The 20,070-nt window shown below is 53.6% G+C and overlaps 1 protein-coding gene across 1 annotated transcript; it reads right to left on the bottom strand.

Annotated features, from left to right (window-relative positions):
* Window positions 1-355: 355 nt before the first annotated feature.
* Window positions 356-1,651, bottom strand: TCIM (transcriptional and immune response regulator). Its single transcript, XM_040617918.1, has one exon. It carries the CDS (start codon window positions 1,585-1,587, stop codon window positions 1,267-1,269), a length of 321 nt encoding a protein of 106 aa, XP_040473852.1. The 5' UTR covers window positions 1,588-1,651; the 3' UTR covers window positions 356-1,266.
* Between the last annotated feature and the right edge of the window lie 18,419 nt (window positions 1,652-20,070).

Below are 20,070 nucleotides of genomic sequence, written 5' to 3'. Positions count from 1 at the left end.
CGGTCATTTTCTAACCCAATTTTTTTGTCATGCTATTGCAAATGATGTAACTCTCCCTTATTACATAGGGGAAACTAGCAGCTGAGTTTGATTTACAGCTAAATTTGGTGAGGTCTTTCTGGAAATGCTGGAGTCACCACAGCAACCATGGGTCGAACTGGTGCTGCTGGAGTGTGTGGCAGGACTGCAGGGAAGCCAAGGGCTGCTGCAGGCTCTGAGAACAGGCTGCCAAATCAACATTTGGGGAATTAAGGAGAGTTGCAGGTAGTCTGCACTTAGAACAGAATCTATATGAAATGACCAAAAAAGTATAACCCCACTTCTCCAGGAGAACTGAGCATTTCAGACAAGAGAATTTATATTTACTTCATAATTTATTAATTTTCAGATTGTCATATGCAATAAATTATAGTTGATATTATAATATTGTCATAAAATATTGCCATGAAGTACTCATCTAATAGCTATTGTAATCTATACAAATAAGGAATATAGTTATGATATTTAGATTTTTAGTGTTAATGGGAAGTGAACAAAATATTAGGGGTTTTCACAGTAAATTCAGGGAAATACATCATTATTATTGCTTCTGTGCAAACAATTTATACTGCACACATACAGCTCGAGAAAGAAAAGGCGCAGTGTGTCTCTAGAGCAAATGCATTCCCTGCAGGATGAACTTACTGCACCCATACGGTGCGCTTATATGCATTTTAACAAATGCAAAGTGATCCATGATCAGTAGCTGATCAGTCTCTCTCTAGAACCTCCCTCCTGGCCCTAGACAGCGAGGCTCAGCAGGGGCACAGACTTTAAGGAAAATGTTTGGAAAGGCAACACACACAGGTGAAGTCAGTAAACCCCTAGTCCATCAGAAGGTCTCAGTCGCTCCCAGGCGTGCGGCTTCCCCCACGGCTCAGTCCCACGGCTGCCCAGAGGAGCCTGGCTGCCTCCTGCGGGGGTCTGCCCTCCCTCTGGGAGCCTCTGGCCGCTGCGCTGCTGGCCATGCCGATGCTGCCGTGTGCACCGATGCTGCCAGCTGCGCCGATGCTGCCATCCATGCCAATGCTGCTGTTTGCACCGACACTGCTGGCCACGCGGATGCTGCCATCGGCGCTGCAGTTTGCTGCGTGCATGGTGGGGCTGAAGCCCTGCGGGAGGTCCAACAAGACCCTCGCCAGGCCCTGGAGCGCGCCGTGTGTGGCAGGAGGTCACAAACAGTCCCATCCTGAAATGTTCTCCTCCATTTCTGCTCCCTCCATCAGTTCAGTGAACTTTAATGGAGTATTTCCGAAATGTCAGGAACTGAAGCAGCTTGTCTTTTCTCCTCTGCTTTAGTGCCATTAGTGCTCTCGTTTTCTCCTCCAAGTCCTGATCGGTGGCGAGGATTATCTTGGCTCTTTCCTCTGCCTTCTTGTCTCCGGAGTTTTTGAAGAGTTTCTGTAGGGACTCTTCGTTGATGCTTTCGAAGATGTTGGCCACGGCTTTCTTGCGCAGGGCTGTGTCGAAGCGGTAGCCGTGGACCGAGGGGCTCACTCGCAGGGATGTGGACATGGCTGGAATTTTGTAGCTTCTCTTTGCTTTCATCTACTTGGGGTGCTGCCGGGTGCGCCCTGGGTGCAAGTAGAGGGCTGGGTGCTGCGCTGGCTCCCAGGGCTGGTATTTAAAGGCAGCCTGGAGAAAAAGCCGGAGGGCTCCGGTTACAGCGATGAGATCACGCTGATGTCAACACTGAATAGTCATAAGCGAGTTTAACAGTTAAGTTGCCAGCTTTCCTCTGTTGTGCAGCAGAGGAGAAAAGATTTCTGTGTTTCTGCGGTGGGGCTGGGTTTTCTTTCACCCGCTGCAGGACAGGTTTCACACAACTTCAAACATCACTGCGGGACTTCGAGCTAGTACGGCTCAAACTTTGTTCAGGATATATAATGCGTATAATAAGCAGTTAAAACTCCAGGTGAGAAGTATTGTATTACTAGTAGGAGGTGTTAGGTGCGAGCCTGTGCATGCGAGTGAGCCCTTGTCTGTGTCTTGGTCAGACAGAAGTACAGCAACCCAGCACAACCCGCTCAGGTCTGGCCATGGGAGGCTTGCTGCTGCTCCCCGGATGAGCAGCTCACATTTAGCGCTCCTGAAGCTGTATGTTCTACTTGGCAAGTGTTTTACCAAAGGCAGATGATCCGTAGTGTCCTCTGGGGTAACTTCCCCAGGATGTCACACCCCATGGCTGCACGTGGCAGTGCTCCCACCCGGGCAGCAGGTAAAATCTCTCTGCCCCACCGTGCGCGCTGCACTGCAGCAAAGCACCGAGTGGTTTGCTGCCCTGCTTCTGCCTCAAGCATTCTTTTTCTTAAATTTTCAGCTCACCAGTGCAGTTCCTCTGCTCCAAAAGTCTGTGCTGTCCCCACCACCCTTGGCCAGTGCCAAGCCCTTGGGCTGGGAGGACTTGCTCTTAGTCATAGGAATTGGTTTTAGGTAGTCCTATGAGGAGCAGGGAGTTGGAATTGATGATCCTTATGGGTCCCTTCCAGCTCAAGATATTCTGTGGTTCTGAGACTCCCTCTCACTGAGGACGTGGACTGGGCACGGCTGCCTGCAAGGAGCTGGCTCTGACCACTGGAGCTCCTGCTGGGCTTAGAAATGTGGCATTACTGAGCACAACTAAATCTGGCCCAGAATGGCAGTGGGCTTAAAGTCACTTGAGGCCAGGAAGCCAGAGATAAGTGTATTTTGGTTAATGGCTTAAAAGCGGCCGGATGCTGCGGAGGCACTGTTTGGAAAATTAGCTGCTTGTTTACTGGTTTTGTTGATGACCCCTGTTACTCATACTTACTGAAAAACTCCAGAAACAGCCTCTGTCCCCATGATGGTTTGACCAACGGCCCCAGGGGTTTCCCTTATTTACTGGAGAGATGTGGAGGTGGATCTCTGACCACCGTGATGAGCAGATCCAAAGTCACATGGCCCACTCACTCGCTGGTCGTTCCACATTCCCTTTAAAATTTCTGTTCCTTTGGAACAGAGAGAGGGGATGTGCCTGAGCACAATCCTGGCAAACCCCCTGTCCCGTGGCCAGCGGCAGCCACGGGGGAGGTAAAGAGCCCCTGAAGCCCACGTGGCAGGCGCTTGCACTGGCACAGGGCAGAGAACAGGGTGAATGGCGAGCGGGGCAGGCTGCTACCTGGCCCCCAGAATGGCTGCAGTCCCACCTCCATCCAGGCTCCCAGGAGCATCCAGCCAGCCAGGGTTTGCCAGGGTTTGGTCTTTAGGAGAGGGAGTGGGCTGCGTTTCAGTGTTTGACCACTTTCCCACCTGGGACTTAGGGACTGATCCGTAGGTGCTGGGTACGTCCTGGCAGACAGCCCTGTGCCCTGCATTCACCCGCGTTCTGCCAGAGGATGGGCTTTCCCTGCAGCTGCCAGGACTTTGCTCCATGCCGTCGTTACTGGCACAAGCTCCCCCTGCACATGCCTGCCATTTTTTCCACCGGTTCTGCATCGCTGTCATTGTGCGGGTTACTTTTTACAAGTTTGTCTGAATTTCTTTGGTATGTGCTAGCTCTTATGTGCTTTAGCGTATAAACAACTACTTTGCAAAACCCTGTGATTCTCCTTCTGCCAGAAAGACTTAAAAGCCTCTCGCCTTGCTGTAGTCTTGCTGAATTTGTGAGAATTACACATCAGCCACTGTTTGCTCAACATTTGCAGGGCTGGTAAATCAAACCTGAAAATAGGATCTTTTTGATGTGGTTGGCCTCTGGGTCTCTGCCTGTGAAAAAGCCTCATGTTTTATAGGCTCCTGTTAACATGGCATGCGAGGGGGGAGCAGCAGAAAGCAGGGCCACGCTCATTGCAGGTCCCCTCCCGCTTGGATGCAAGGTGCTGCCCGGGGGTCCCCTCCCGCTTGGATGCAAGGTGCTGCCCGGGGGTCCCCTCCTGCTTGGATGCAAGGTGCTGCCCGGGGGTCCCCTCCTGCTTGGATGCAAGGTGCTGCCCGGGGGTCCACTCCTGCTTGGATGCAAGGTGCTGCCCGGGGCACTGTGTGAGCAGAAAACTCACCTGTAAAAAGTGTCTGGCTGAAATGCTAAATGAGCGTTGCTTCACTGGATGGATAGTACAGTTTCAGAGTACTCAGGGCAAAAAGTAGTGCCAGAAGATCAGCCATGATCTTGTAGGCTGTAGAAAATGAGCCTTTCTTTTGTTTCCTCTGGTCAAAAACAGGAGCTGAGGCATGTTAACATATGCCTGGTTTTCACCACTCTTACTGCACGTGGAATCGTTCTGCAGGTATTTCCAGAGACATGGCTGAGAGAATAAATTAGCGATATTTGTGGAAGATACAAGCTCAGAAAAGTATCTGCCATGGAAACCGAGAATAAAGCTGATGCCTGAGGAGTAAGACATCACAAAGCTGCCATGATGAAGCATGCGTTTTCGTGTGAGCTCATCTTGCACTGAGCAGTAACAAATGTCTTTGCCCCTTCAAGCTTCTCTGCCCACTTTGTATAAATTTAGTTGTGTTCAACTCTGACTGAGAGATGAAGCATGCCTCATCTGTTTTTTCCAGTAATTTTTGTTTATATCAGTCTTTTAATACTGCTTTCCCAGTAATGCCTAGGAAGAATTACTCATGTGTTGGATTGGAGCTAAACTTCAGACAAGATGTGATTTCTACCGTGGCTCTCCTGCTATTATTGTATAATTGCTTTGTGAAACGCAAATGCTCCATTTCACACGTTAATGGGAGGATTCATTCCTGTCCCCACCATCTCTGCGGAGCAGCTCAGCCGCATCCCTAATCGCACTCTGCTTCTCATGGCATGATGGGCTCAGAGCGCTCCAGCCCCGCGGGGGCTTCTCTGTTGGGGGGTCGGGCAGGTCTGTGCCGAGCTTGGGGGCGTGGGGGCCCTTCAGAGGCATCTGGCAGAGCCACTTGCCGAGCACCCACAGGCATCTCATCCCAGGTCGTGTCCGGGAAGGTTTGGAAGCTGAATTGCTCATTATTTATTGTAGGCTAAAGCGAGCCTCTGGGTCTCGCAGTCAGAGCGAGCAGCTGCTGGAGGGAAAGGTTCAGGAAGGATGGTGAGTCAGCAGCCAGCTCTGTGCTCCGCTGGCCATGCAAAGCCTGTTCAAACAGACCCAGAGGCATCTCCAGCTCAGAGCCAGAGGATCCTGCCTGCCCCGGCTGCACTGTTGTAGGAGAGGCAGGTAAAGCAGGGTGCCCACCGGGTCAAAAGCCACTGTAGGGGCTTCTGGAAAGCCCCCAGTCCCTGCAAGGAGCCGGCAGCCCTGCGAGCGGCAGGTGGAGGGAAGGCCGGGGCTGCCCTGGGCAGCAGGAGCAGCCAGTGCCTTTCCTGCAAACTCGTGCAGAAAACTTAGTCTGCATTTATGTAGCCATCCAAAATCACTCCAAAGAAGGTCATCTGGGATGCCTTTGCATTTTGCTAGGGCATGTTTTGCATAGCTTTCCTTCACTAGCCTGCCTAAGCCTGCACGGCTCGTAATACCACATTGGCACTGAAAGATGCAGCAGTCCCCTCGGAGAGCATCGGTGCTGCAGAGACTCAGAAACTGAGCCTCAGGCTAGAAGGCTTTGGAACAGGAGAGGAAGGTTAAATGATTGTCTTAAAATACAGATATGTGCTTTGTCTTTAGCTCATTCAGTGGAAAACCTACGAATCTGGAGTGCCCAGGAGCCTCAAGCCATCTCTTCTCTTCCCACCCTTCCCTCGCACAAGAGCTCGCTCGGGCTCGCTCACAGCCTTGGCTCCCGCCGCTGCCCGTGCAGGCTGGAGAACCCCTGCCCTTCTCAGAGGCCAGAAATGCTGCTCCTGGTGTTTGCTCGCTGCTGGGAAGCAAATCTGAGATGGAGTGCTCTGCAGCAGTCACAGCTGCGGGATGGCTGTCAGGTCACAGAGGAACTGGTTCATCGTGTTCCTCAAGGAATCCAGATTCCTGGGAATTTGTCAGACATCCAGGTCGTGCAAATGGCAGGGCCTTCCCTGGCTCTCCAGCCTGCCTACAGCTACTCACCGTGGCTCCTGTGCCTCTTTCTGTACAGCACGGAGTCCACTTTTGGGTTTGTTTGGGTTGGGTTTTCCTGTGGTTGCTGGTTTTTTTAATAGAGCATCTGGGAACGCTTGTCCCACGTCTCACACAGGACACCATGCCCTTTGCTTGCAAAGCCTGAGAACTTTAACTTCGCCATGTGTGTTCCCTGTGACTTTTCCTGTGATCCCCAATCCAGATGTGCGGTGCAGTGAGGTGTATTTTAAGGGCATCTCTGCTGCAGCTCAGTTGCTGGAAAGTAAAAGCATTTCTTAGACAATCCTGCTCATGCAGCTACCTGCCTAAAAAACAGAAAAAAAGCTGTTGGTTTTCAGACAACAGAAGAGACCATTAAACTGGTTAAATTGCATCGGAAAAGCTTTCAATAGGGAAAAAAATTTGCACTGCGTCTATTTAATACTTTTCTTTATCCTAGCTATGAAAAATAAATTAGATGCTGGCTTCTGGGCTGCTAAGACAGGTGGTGGCGTTGTGTCAGGTGTAGCCTGCACGGCATTAATTCTGTGCTCCAGCCTCCTGCAACCAAGGTGAGCAAGATTTAGTATTAGTAGAATTAATTTTTTATTAGTGGTGGCTCTTGGCATCTCCCCACAGGGCTCCCTCGGCCCCGTGGCTCGTCTCCTTCACCAGCAACCCCTGCGCCATCCTGCTGCCACATGGCAGAGCCAGCAGCGGCCAGTCGGACCCGAAGCTGGTGTGATGCGGGTGTCTGCTGCGCTGTCCCTGTTTTAAAGGCAGCACAGGCTGCTGAGAAGTTGGAGAAAATAACAGATTTTCATGGCGTTGACGCAGTAAGAGGAGTTGTCGGGAGTGCAGAGTGAGAACATAGTCCTGCCCCTCACTGGTCCTTCTGCGGCTTTCTGGCAACGGTGTCCCTGCAGGCAGGTCCGTCCCGGGATGGTGGCACCGAGGCTGCAGGTCAGACTGGCTTGAGCGAGGGGGACCGTGGTCCTGGAGCTTTGCAGCACATCCCCGTCCTGCCCAGGCGCAAGGAACGCGCTGACGCTGCCAGGCTGTGCGAACGCGGCTGCAGGAGCCGAGCAGTGCGCTGTGCAGGGAGACCATATAAGAGTAAAGTTTGTGGTATTACTGGTAATGAATGTCTCCTCATTTCTCATAAATTCTCTGCTAAATGTGCGATCACCGAGTTAATAATGCAGTGCAGGACATAATGAATAGCCAGTTACAGTAAGTAAATCATGCCTGTTAAGAAACAGAACAGAAACAGAAACTTCTGGCACTTTTAAAAAGCAAAACCCTTTTGAAAAACAAGCCCTGCGTTCAGCAAAGCTGAGCTGAGGACACATCGACTTCTGGCATGAAATGCTGACTGGCACCGGGGGGCTGGAGAGGCTGGGGATGGGGGGGAGGTTGGCTGCTTAAAGAAGCCATGGGTGGCTTCTGTTGCTTGAGGCTTCCCAAAGTCATCTTGCAGAGGGAAACTCTAGCTGTGGGTGCTCCCCACTTGTAGTGACAGATAATTACTAGAGAGGCTGGTGGCAGATTGCCAGCCAGAGCATGTGGTACGGCTGAAAGCCTTGTTAAGAAAAGCCGTGTCTAGAGGGGATGCAGGCAGTAGCAGGCGAACGATGCACTCGGAGCACGCGGGCAGGGTAGAAGTTAGTGGGTTTGCCGAGGAGCCCCTCATCTGGGCAGCTTCTGTGGTGGGCAGCTGGGCTGCTCTGTCAGGTGGGTGCCATATGCTGCTGGACCAGCACCCTGCAGTGGCACCTACCCACCGTGTTTGCAGACCGGCTCAGCATGTCCTGCTATTTCCACTGCAGCCAGGGAAAGTATTTTAATGTCCTGACTTCAGCACCTTCCTCTTGGGTCAGCAAGAAACGGTACGGCAATGAAAGTTTAGACTTTCAAGCACGAACAACCTTTTTCTTTCTCTGCTGAGTTTCCTGTTTGATCTTCCTGAAGGTCCCCGAGTACCCCTCGCTAGAGAAGGGTGAAGGCAGAGCTGTCTCCAGTTGTCAGACGGCTCATTGTCTGGTGCCGCGGGGATGGGCTCACGGGAAATCCTGCCTTGGGGCTGGGACGCGCGGCTGGCTCGGGTTATTGTCACAGCCCAGCCCACGGGCGACATGTACACGTACCGGCGCTCAAGTGTCCCCCTCATCAGGGCTCTAATCTCTGCCGAGCCGCTTCCTCTGCTGGAAAATGGGTGACAGACAGGATGCGTGCCTTTGTGCTGCTCTGGCTCGTGGGGGCCCCCGGTGCCCCACATCGCTCCCGGAGCCTTGGTGGCTGCAGCCCAGGGCTGTGTACAGGGGTCGGCGCTGGATCGGGAACCAGATGTGCAAAATGGCACGGCACAGCTTCCCGCGGGGCTGGTGGGGCGGGATGCTGAAGCGGTCGGGGTGGAGGCAGAACAGGGGCAATGCGCAGCAATGAGGCAATGTAGGGGGCTAGGGGGGCAGTAAGCTGCTGGTCTGCGGTACCTGGTAAGGGCAGTGATGGTGCAGAGGAGATCCTGGCCTTGGCAGTGGATCACCAAAGGCTCAGGGCTGGTGGGTCTGCCTGGGACCACGACACAGGGGAAAACCTGGGTGACGTCTGTGCAATGCTGTGACTCTGCGAGTGGTACAGTGTGGTGGGGAAACAAACAGCAGGACCGTGCCAGGGTGCAAGAGAGTTAGTTAAAATGGCAAGCTCAGCCTGGAATCTGGTTTTGATCAGCGTCTGCTGCTTATTTGCCTACTTTGAGTGAGTTGCTGGGCAGCAATAAGGCTATTGCCCAGCTCTGGGGCTTCTGAGGCAATTTTCAGTTCTGATTTGCAAAATGCCTTGCTGGTTTGTGATCCATCCAGAAGCAAACTAAAGAGCATGTCCCCTGGTGAGGAAAGATGCACCTGCTTTGTGCAGAGGGAGCTGAGCCTCTGGTCCAAAGGGACAGGCTTTGCTAGCAAAAAACCTGCAGATTTAGTTTTCAGTTCCTTAATCTTGTGGCAAAGCAAACAGGCACGTGGCAGGGGTAGCTCCTGTCCTGGCAGTGCTCTGGGGAAGAGCAGCGTGCCTTCGGCAGCAGCGTGCAGTTGAGGCTTGGGGACGTGTAGCTGGGTAACTCTGGGAGGAGAAAACTGATAATCAGAGCTGAGGGAAACACCTAGCCTGCGCCTACAGAGATCTATCAGGAAATCAACCGATATCTAAATTGTGTGGGATGAGCTTGAAATTGTGGTGTTATCAGCCTTGTACTTCATTTCTCCAGTAACAAAAGAGTTCCTTGGAGACAACAGATGGTGTTTGCCTCCCATCACCCTCTCTCATGGCCCAACAGCTTTTGCTTTGTAGCTGCTAGAAAAGCAATTTCTGTGATCCTCCTCCTGTCACCACCGCCGTACCGGGGCGGCACTGCAGCCCGAACCCCCCGCAGGGCCCTGCCTTCAATCTGCCTACAGCAGCAGCAGTGGCAGGGGCTGGTGGTTGCATATGTTTTTTGGGGGTGTTTTTTGCACGCTGAAGCCCTGCCGCAGATCCCCTCAGCGTGCAGCTGGCCGTGCCCTGGCCGCTTTTGGGGGGTGGGAGCTGTGCTGCACAGGTGTCGCATTGTATGTATGGCTGTTGTATGGGTTTGTATGGCTGTTGTATGGGTTTGCATGGCTGAGCACTGGGCAGCTGCCAGGGCCAGGCTCGGGCTGTTCCCCAGAGCTGTTCGTGGGGTTACAGCAGGTTTCTGAACCTCTCCAGTGGTTGTTTTCCCCAGAAAACTGCAATAGGCAGCGCGCGTCAGCTCCGGCTCCGAAGAGCAATAGCAGGGCTGTAAAGCCTGTCTCCGGGACAGGGGTGAGGCCGTTGCGGGTGCCGTGCCAGCATCACCTGCCCCAGCTGGGGTCTGTGCCGGGCAGAACCAGGGCCAGGGAGCCTCCCACCATCCCTGAATCATCGAGTGCAACGGGGCACAGACCTGCTCCACGAAGCCAGGGTGGGAAACCCCCCGAGGCTTTACTGCCCGCTGCCAGCCCCTGCTCTCGGGCTTGTTTAGCTCTTGCAGTGATGCTTTCTAGATGTTTCCCAACAATCATGTTGCCTAATTGTTATAATCTAAGTGACTGATGCCTTGTTTACAAGTGAGCCTTGTCTTTGTTCTTGAGATCTGCCCTTGAATCCCTGTCAAGTGTCAGCGCTGGTTTATGGGTATTTCAGTCTGTCTGCGTTGGGTTATTTATGCAAGCATTTCAAACAAAAAGGAAGATTTCTAGAACTGCAAGTTTATTTCAGCTCTGTGTAGGAGGGGAGGAAAGGGGAGAGAGATGATGCTGCGTGGATGCGTACAGGTAAAAAGTGCTTTGCAGCTCCTCTGACAGCGACCCGGCTGATCAGCTAACTGCTAATTGAGAGTGTGAGCTGCGGCTGCTCCCGCTGCAGCTCTGATCTGTCAGAGGTTCGGTGGCAAACTAGAAACCAGCCCAGTTTGCAGCTTGTGCTCTGAAGTTGTCGGCATCTGCCTGGGAGAAATAAATCAGATTTGTCTTAATGCCTGCCTTCGGGAGAGAAATGTGTCCATCACGAGGGTCTGTCCGAGACTCGTGGAGCGAAGCGGGAGCTGGCGTGAGAAGACGTCTGGGGAGAGAAAGGTCTCCAGGCTGTGTATTGGATCTTACAAGCCTGACCGCTTAGCTACAAATCTTCGTGTAGGTTGTGCTCTATATTTAATAGATGACGTTGTACGTACACTGCAGAGTCCTTACTGCAGGTCATGGGGCTGCCCAAGTCACGCAGACAAGCGCGGCGACAGGTTCCTTGCTGGGGCCGCTTGCGCGACGGTGGGGGGCTCAGCCGGGGGCTGTTAACTGCTCTTGCGTTCGGTCGCTGCTTTGCGGCCTCGACGTGGGCCGGATCAGCACGCTGAGCAGGCTGCTCAGTGCACAAGGTGTTCTGGAGGCAGGTGGGAGAGCCCTGATGCTGCTTCCAGCCGTGTCTTTTCTTTCTTACATAAAAAACCCTGGAAGCCATCAGAACAGGGCCGGAGCAGTCGTTGTCAATCTTGCTGATATCTTGCCTGGTGTGACGTCAGAGCTGTGTGTGACATGACCTTCCATGGCCCCTGCCAGAGCAGCCGATGGCTGCAGCCCTGTAATTCATGTGCTGAAACGCCAGCCCGGAGCCGCGTGCTTTTTCCATAATACATGAAAGAGCCATTTAGATGGAGAACACTGGGTAGAACAGCTCTCATGTGGGTTTTCTGCTGCTGATCTGAATGCACTTGAGTTGCCTGGATTGCTCCGAGCAGCTCGCTTTTGCTCTGCGAAAGCATCAAGGAGCAAAAGCTGAGCAATGCCCTGTGTTCTCAGGAGCAGCCCAGGTGAAGGCTGGAAGGACAGTGCAGGTTCTGTCCCTGCAGTGGGCAGGGAAAAAGGGAAAGGGAAATGCAAAGTTTCGAGGTCTGGGTATAGTCATGTGTGGGGGTGGTCGCTGGTGCTCCCTAAATGACAAGTTGCTGTTGGAATGGTGCCTGCTGCCCCACAAGCAGCCGTGCTTTAGGCAGGATTGTGCAGTAGAGATGTGCTGGGGGAGCCGGGGATGCTGTGGGGCTGGCGGGGATGCATCAGGAGCACAAATGAAAATATGTTACTGACGAGTAAACAGTGTTGAGCATGATGTCAAGTTAACGAGGCCGGTGAGCTCGCCTTCAGAACCCTCTCCGAGCAGAAAGCTGAGTCAGTTCCGGCCACGATGAGGTTCATGGAAAGTGTTTCCCAACACTGTTTAGGGAAATCTTATGGAGAAAGTAAACAAAATCCAACAGATATCTGACCCCAAAACCCTGCCCCTCCACAGCCCTCTCTCATGTTGGCAGAGGATGCTGGCGTGGCAGAGGGGATGGCGCTTGCCCCCATCGCAGGCAGGGCTGCACCCACAAACCTCGGGGCAGCCACACGCGGGGGACGGGGTGGGACAGGTGGGATCCAAGGAAGGATGCTCGGGGGGAGGCCTGTGCCCTTGCCTTCATGCACATCACTGCCCCTCACCCATGGGCCACTGTCCACCCTCCCGGAGCTCCTGGCTTGCGTCCCCTTGAGCAAATGCACCCAGCCCCGGCATTGCCGCTGCCTGCACAGGGCAGCAATGGCCTCGAGATGCTCTCAGTGCAAACACTGCAGGTTTGCACTGCCAGCACACAGGTAAACACCAAGTCTCTTGTTCAGCAAATTAATTGGGAAGAAAAAGGATTAATAGCCTTGCTAACCGCTCCTGGCCTTGCAGCGATCGTGTCCTGACTCGCCCAGTCTGTTTGCAGGGCATCCCACTGTGAGCGAGCTGTGCCCTGCGTCTCCTCAGTGAAATAGTTTCCTCTGGGAATTCTTCTCCCCCCAGGGCCATGGGGCCTCCTTTCTGTTGAGGAAATGTCTTTGATCAGTAGAAATTAAACCAGGAAAATATTTTCCATTTCTGTCAGGATAAAAATGGCTCAAGCCAGGCATGATTGATTGCTGAAAAAAATCAGAGCAACCCCGGTGCCATTTCAGAAGGCTTCCTACTGTTCTTGCATACAGTAAACACAGAATATATTTAGCAGCGGAGCCCAGCATGAGACAGCCTCTTACTGCAATAATAGCAGTGCCTTGTCTTTTTTTCCATTTTTTTATTTTCTCTAAGAAATCGGTTTGACAAGCTCTCGGGAAGCTGGGTAGGGATTGCCTCATGGGCTCACCGTGCCTGCCTGGAACGCCAGTGTCTTTGTTTGCCCTTGTTTACCGGGTCTAGCAACCACGGGCTGCAGTGACTAACTCTGCAAATAGGCGTTGAGGCAGACACGGCGCTTCCTCCGCGTGGCACCGGCGACATGCCACCACGCAGGCACTGGTTAAAGCCTGGCTCCTGGTGTGAACCGCCACTCCAAGCATTAGAGAAATTGTTCCCAGCCGTTCACCCGCTTTCCTCTTGTTAGAGCGAGCACGCATCCTGCGGCTGGGGCTCAGGTCAGACCCTTGGGGGTGGCACCTCTGCACCCTGGGTCCGTGTGGCAAATGTGGCACAGCTTTGCAGGCAAGGAAGGGCTTGCAGAAATGGGGTCTGCCCCAACAGCATCAACCCCCCGAGTCCTAAAATGCAAACCCAGTGGAGCTGGAGTAAGAGGTGAGCTAAAGGGGGATGTTGGGTTATTGCAAATCTTGTCAGACACTCCAGCCAGCACCAGCTGTCCCAGATACACTCTCTTGGTATTATACATGCAAATAATGGCCATGACTTATTCATTGGAAACCCCCATATTTCATAATAATGCACTTTCTTCATGGTATTTATTATTCAAATTACTCCAATGCAGCATCATAAACCAGGAACCTGCTGTGCTCGTCTCTGAGTAAATACAGAAAAAGGCAGCCCCAGCCTCAGATAGCTTACACTCAAAACCTTGGGGTTTTATCACCTCCCCTCTTGGCTGTACCCAGCCTGGAGCTGCTCCAGCAGCGGGTGTGTGCCGCCAGGATGGGGGAGCCGGGGACCCCCTTGCTGCCCCAGGGTGCGTGGGGAAACCCTCCCCTGCTTCGCTGCAGGTGAAAGGATGCCCCGAAGGGGAATTAAAGGAAATTCTGGTTTCTTGTCCCCAAACACACAAGACATTTCCAGGCCATAGTCATGATGTATTTTTAATGCTCCCCCAGTCTGTGGAGGAGGGGAAGGTGCGTGGCATACCCCTCTCATCCAGGGGCCTAAAGACGAGCCTGCTCACCCAGGCCCTCACCCTGCCCCGCACTCGATTCCTGCTGTACGTTTTATGAACAGGGAGGTGATGTTTGCTGTGTCCCAGAAAACCATAAACCCCCGGCTGCTGGCTGAGGCACCCCAGCTGCTAGCAGAGAGCTCGGTGCGGGGCTGCGGGCGAGGGGGGTGCAGCAGCATGCATTTACTGCGATGCTCGTCATCCTGAAAGGAGGTCAAGGACCTTGGCCAGGGCCTGTCTTTGGCTTGTTTCCAAGCTGTGTTTGCCCCACGCGAAGTTATTTTTTTGTTCTAATCGTAACATTTTGGTCTCTGGTTCCTTTCCTTTCCAAATGGCATTAACAGTGCAATGGTTTATAAGTACCGGTCATACACTGAGGACTTTAGGGCTTGAAGCAAAACCCTTTCCCAAAGGGCCCTCTGGGTACCCTTCCACCTAGTGACTTGCTTTACACCAATGCCATTTTCCAGCACTGACCATCTATGGGAAAACATGGCCAGCGTTTGTCTGACACTGGCCGTGCTGTCCCTTTAGCTTCCCAGCGGGCACAAGCTTAAGGTGCTGGGAGCTGCAGCCGAGCAAGCGTGCGGCTGTGTACGCATCCCTTGTCACTTCATCCCAGCGCCACTGCGGTGCCGACACTGCGTCTGTACAGATCACAGCCTGCAGTGACGAGCGAGCAAAAAAGAGGAAAGCATCAGGCTTCAGCAAGTGGAGGCAGCTACGGGAGGTGATGGAGAGTGTGAATGCCGCCGCACGGGCAGAGAGTATCAGGAGAGGGATCCTCACGCCGTTAGCAGAAGGAGTAGAGACTCTTGCCCGCCTAGGGAGGCTGGGAAGCTAAAGCCCAGCAGAAACCCAGAGATTTACTGGAGGTCACAGGGGGAGCAAAACCAAACCCGTTCCTTTCCCTCCCTGGCAGAGGGTTTCTCCCAGGCTTGTTCGCTGGCTGCTGTTGGGCTTGGGGTGGCAGGTCGCAGGGACGCTTGGGCGAAGAGCGTGCCAGGTAGAACAGGATGATGCAAACTGCAGAACAAAAACAAGAGGTTGGCAAGAGGTCTGTGGCTGCCTTGGGGCGCCGTGTCTGGCATGTCCCCAGCACGGCAGTGTCATTCATCACCTCTGTAGTGATGGCTTTTCAATCTGTTCCTAACTCCCCTTCCATATTAGGTATAATTTAGCAGCTCTTCTCTCCTCCTCCTTCTGTGCCATAATTAGTACTTTTTGGCTTGAGTCATGTCCTTTAATCATATCTAGACTGCATTCACTCCTGCCAAGGTGAGTAATCCCCCAGGCAGAGATAAAGCCCTCTGCGTTTCTTGTGCTTTTGCCAGGCTGAGAGGCATCAGAGGGATACAGTGCTTGGAGCATGCACCCGATGCAACATCAGGTCTCAGGCAAGCAGCAGCGTCAGAAAGAAGGTGAAGGCAATTATTTTCTGCGCCGTCCCAGCCCTCCCAAGGGGGAATTGCAAAGCAAACTTGGTTGTTACTAATAAATTGCTTTGAGACCTGTGGCTGAGCTGTGCAGGAGAGGAGAGCCCGACTAGGAGACGAGTACTTGTCTATAGAGATGTTGTCACCCATGGGTATGCATCCATCCCAGGCGTGCTACCAGGGCACGTGCACTGCTTGCCCTACCCAGCGTGCCGTAATGTCCATGCCCAGAGCAACGTGCTGAGCTGGGACAGTCAGTGGCTGCTCCCACAGAGACCTGCTGGTGGGCTGTGGGTGGTTTGAGCTTGGGCATGAGGGGCAGCATCACTGGCCGCCCCAGCCAGTCTTCCCAGAAGAGCCCCAGGACAGCCCCTGACTGTGGTGCAGGGACAGCCAGCACTGCAGGTGTGACAGCTTTGGGGGCTGGCTGTTTTTCCAGGGGACGCTGGGCGGTCGTGTGGCAGGGCAAAATTCAGGATGTGACTGACTGGAACCTGACAGCCTGCAGGTTCTCCCAGGAATGCACCAGCCCTGTGACCTGAGCGGGAGCTGGGGAGGGCGGGTCGCTCTGAGATAAGCTTGCCAGCGGATAAAGACAGGAATAAAAATGAGCAATCTTGGCACAGAGTTGGAATGTGTAGAGAGGAACGCAGACACGCTTGGGGCAGGAGCAGGCTGTGCTTTCAATAGGACCTTCAGGGTTGTAACAGCAGCCAGGGGATCCTGAGACAGGGATGCAGACCTCCCGGGCACTTAAGGAAGGTTGATGATGAAATGTTTTATAGCTTATGAGGCCCTCATAAGGCAGCCAGGACCCAAATAATGGGGGATTTTAATTACTTGGATATTGATGGACATCATAAGTGTGCAGCAAACCACAAAGGGAAACCTGCGGCTAGAGGAGAGAGCAAGACTGATCTATGCACAGCATGTTAAATAACTTAAATTGTTCAGAGTCTCCTCTGGCCCCCGTTCCAGGAGCAGAGCCAAGTAATAAAGAAGGTCGGGGTTGGGAAGTGTCTAGAATCCAAATGTTTGTATTCTTATTCGATTTCAAATATTCACAGGGACAAAAGTGGTAGCAGGAGTCACGGCAAAGCACTTGGTTGTATGTGCTGGGAGGCCGTGAGATGCCCTGGGCAGAGGGGCAGGCAGCCTGGCCCTTGGGAAAGTGGCTGTCAATGCCCAGAGGAACTTTTGCACAGATCTGCCGCAGTGGAAGGTGACCTGGGTGAGACCTGGGCAAGGCGAGGAGGCCGAAGTCTGAGCAAGCAGGTGGGTAGGGTGGCGGCTGCTAGGCTGGGCATAGCACAGTGGGTGGGGGGGGGGGGGGGCAGGGCTGCTGTGCTGTGGGCAGGTCCCGTGGTTTGGTGGCATCAAAGGTGCACCCAGGCGAGGTGTCCTCCTGACACCTTGGGTGCGCACCCGGCTTCCTTCTCCGTCACACGGGTCCGACCGTCAGACTTCGTGGGGGAAACTCTGCTTTATGGAAGGGGGTAGCAAGGCACCAGCAGCAGGAGGACCCCCCACCCCCCCCCACCCCCACCCCCCCGAGCAGGGCTGGGAGTGCTGTGCTGCGGATTCGCAATGGAAATGTGCGCCTCAAGCTGCAGGGGCAGGGCCCCTGTTTGCAGTGACGAGATGGTTTTCTGTGTGGGTGGTGCTAATTTGAGTCTGTAGCTGCTGTTCTGGTTGTGGCCAAGGGCGATTCTATGATTCTTCGATCCCTGTTGGTTTTGCATCAGCTCCCTGGCAGCGCCTGTCCTGGCTGACCCGGCAGATGCTGCTGGGTTCGGGGCAGTGGTGCAAAATCCCGTTATGGTTCGTGTGGAGCCTGGGCAGGTCGTGCTGTCCCAGCCTGAGTGCAGAGAAGTTCCTCTGGGAGCTGCGGTCGGGGGGGACAGCACCTCTGAAAGGGAGGTCTGCCCTTCTGCTGCCTTCCCGTGGTGACAAAAACATGCACTTTACTTAAGAGCTGCAGAAATAGGCTTTCTGTGGCAGAAGGGCAGTGGTACCCATGAGGTACCCCATGAGGTGCTGGCTGGGGAAAGGCTGTGGGCTTGAAACAGGGTGCAGCAAGCCAGAGCAGCAGAGACTGAACATTGCTGCTACACCTGTGGCTCTGTAAAGGTGATGGAGACCCACGCTCTGACACAAACCCTTCAGGGCAGAGCAGGACCTCCAGGCCACAGCCGTGTCTTGCTGTATGGATGTGGACAGTGTGGTTCCTGGTGGCAAAATGAGTGCCAAGCACCATGTTATTCTCAAAGGTATTGTGGCATTTTTAGGTGCAGATGTAAATTATTGAAATGGAGCGTGCTTACAGTCATAATGCACCTGAGACCTTAGATGCCTGCATCTTGTGATCAATATTAGACAGCAGTGGTTTGGAAACAGAGAGAGATCAAAGCTCTCGTGAAGCAGCTGTCCCAGCCTGCCGGGAGAGAAGATGGGAAGGGTCTGTGCATCACTGTGCATCACTGTCTGGGTGCTGTGAGTGTGGCAGGATCCTCCCTGACTCTGACTTTAAAGGAGGTGAATCTGCTTAATGTGTGTGCTGTTGTTGGATGCATCTCTGACAAAGCATTTGGAAAAGTGAACTCAAATGGGGTGAGCTCTTGCTGTGTCGTTTGCTGACCTGGAAACACCGTGGTCTGACTCTCTTTCTGTGCAGCTTTTAGGTACCTTCCTCATCCCTCAAAAGTGATGTGTTGAAGGTGTCCACTGGTGCGGGGTACCCCCTTGGCTCTCCAGAGCCCTCTGGCATCTCCCCTCTGCTTTCCCAGCTCCCCTTTTCTCTTCCAAGGTGGCATGAAGCCACCTGCCTTCCCCCTGTGTTGGAGGATCGCCGTGATTCTGCTGGTCCAGGGCAGGGGTGGCGTGTGCGGGGAAGGGCCCTGGGGCTTCGTGAGGGTTTGCAACAGGAACAAAAAAAAACAAGGGCCCTTTGCCCCTTCCTGGCACTGGCACCGCTGCTGCCCAGCGTGGGTTTGGGCACTTCACTGCATGCATGGAGCCCACGTCTCCCCTGCAGTGCCAGCCTGCACCAGCTGCCTGTGGCTCCTTATTGTATTTTTCATTTAGCTGGAGTGATTGTTTTTTTCCTCTGTAAGTTTGCTGTTTTCCTGAAATGGTCTGAAATGTAATAGACCAAGACAATCATCAGAATGAAATATTTCCTACATAAAATATGCAGCGGCTATTCAGAAATGAAGATTGAGTGGAATGAGGGCTGCCAGGCAAAGATTTAAAGGTGCTGACGTGTTCCCATAGGTTGTTTACCGAAGTTATCGCCTCCTAAGCCCCAGTTTTAAGACTGCGTTTCAAAAGAGGGCACAAAATAAAATTTAGCAAGGAGCTTTAATAATTCAAGCTGCCATGTGCTGAGCTTTTTGTTGCCCTTATGGGAACGAAGCCTCATTTCAAAGGACCTTGACTCTCTTCTGATAGTGCAGGAGAAGTGGCACTGCCAGAGCTATTTTTGCACCAAGACACTGATTGGGTGTGAAACCTGTCTCTGGTGGCCATGCCAGCAAAACCTGGGCGGGCAAAACACAGAGGCATATGGCCTGATTTCCCTAAAGATGCCAATTCCGAGGAATTTAGGGGTGCTCTCTTGCTGCAAAAGGGCAACCTCGGCACCTGGCGTTATGAAAAAGCTTTAGCACTGCTCTGAGTGCAGAGATCTGCTCACCCGCCCCGGCACGGTGGGGTGCGATGAGCCCACTCCCACAGGCTCATGCCAGGGAGCGATGCACAGGGGAGCAGGTAGGAGCCTGGCGGCTGTGCTGAGCTGCAGGGTTGTTTGCTGGTCTTGCTTCTGCTGTGGTGTCTGTATCACAGGAACCGGCATGGCGTGTCCTGGGATGAACCCAGCATCAGACCATCGGTCTGCTGCAGATACCTGGTGAGGACCGTGGGTTTGTCTGAAGCGTTTTTCTCTTGCCGGCCCCTCGAGGAAACCGCATGTCCCTGCATCCCCTGCCGCAGCACAGTATTGATCATTGAGAGTTAAGAAAGTGAAGGCTGTGTGTGCCCAAATGTTGCGGCTTTGCTCCTGTGATGTCCTAAGCCCTTAATAAATCAGGAGCTGCAATGAAGTTGGCAATGGAGAGTAAAACCTTATGCCTTAACGCAGCATCTCTGTGAACGCCAGCTTCCTTGACACCCCGCATGCTCTGCTCACTTCTCTTGTCCACTTTCCCCTCTTGCCTGGGTTTGAGTGACTTCAGCATCGTCCTCGTGCCTGGGGAGTTGGTTTCTCAGCAGACTTCCCCCGGAGTAACTGTGGCCCTGCTGCAGGCGCACGGGCTATGTGAGATCTCTGCCTGTTACTCAGACTAGCAGCAGGCATTTCAGCAAACAAAACCGTCTTTTACAGAAACAAGTAATTGTGAAAGGCTGGGCAAACAAGAGTCCGAGTTTCCAACCGGACTGCTTGGCGTTACCAGCCCAAGCATCTGAATTAGGCGGCGAGGTGTGATGAGAATTGCTGACTCGAGCCTGCCGTGGTGGTCTGGGACCCGCAGGGGCCTGGCAGCCCTGGGCACGGCAGGATGGCACCATGTCAGTGTTAGCACAGCTAGCACGACAGGGCTGGCCAGTGTCGGGGACAGGAGCCGTGTCGGGGAGCCAAAGGCTGTGGGTCGCAGTGGGAAGCCCTGGCTTGGCACCTGCTGCACCCCGCAGCCCCCAGCCCCCACCCCAGCCCTCCCAAATCCTCACCCCCGTGGCTTTGCTCTACCTGCCCGCTCCATTCCTCGGCTGCGGGGAGCCCGGCTGCGGCGGAGCCAAAAGCAGGTTTGTGCCGCCACCTCGCGATGGAGAAGCGCTGGATGTCGCGATGGGCTGGCCGGGGACGCAGCTTCGCGACGGACACAGGGCCCGGCAGCACGAC

The sequence above is a fragment of the Falco naumanni genome, chromosome 19 (genome assembly GCF_017639655.2).
Source record: "Falco naumanni isolate bFalNau1 chromosome 19, bFalNau1.pat, whole genome shotgun sequence".
NCBI lineage: Eukaryota > Metazoa > Chordata > Aves > Falconiformes > Falconidae > Falco > Falco naumanni.
This window is presented reverse-complemented; position numbering and strand designations above follow the sequence as displayed.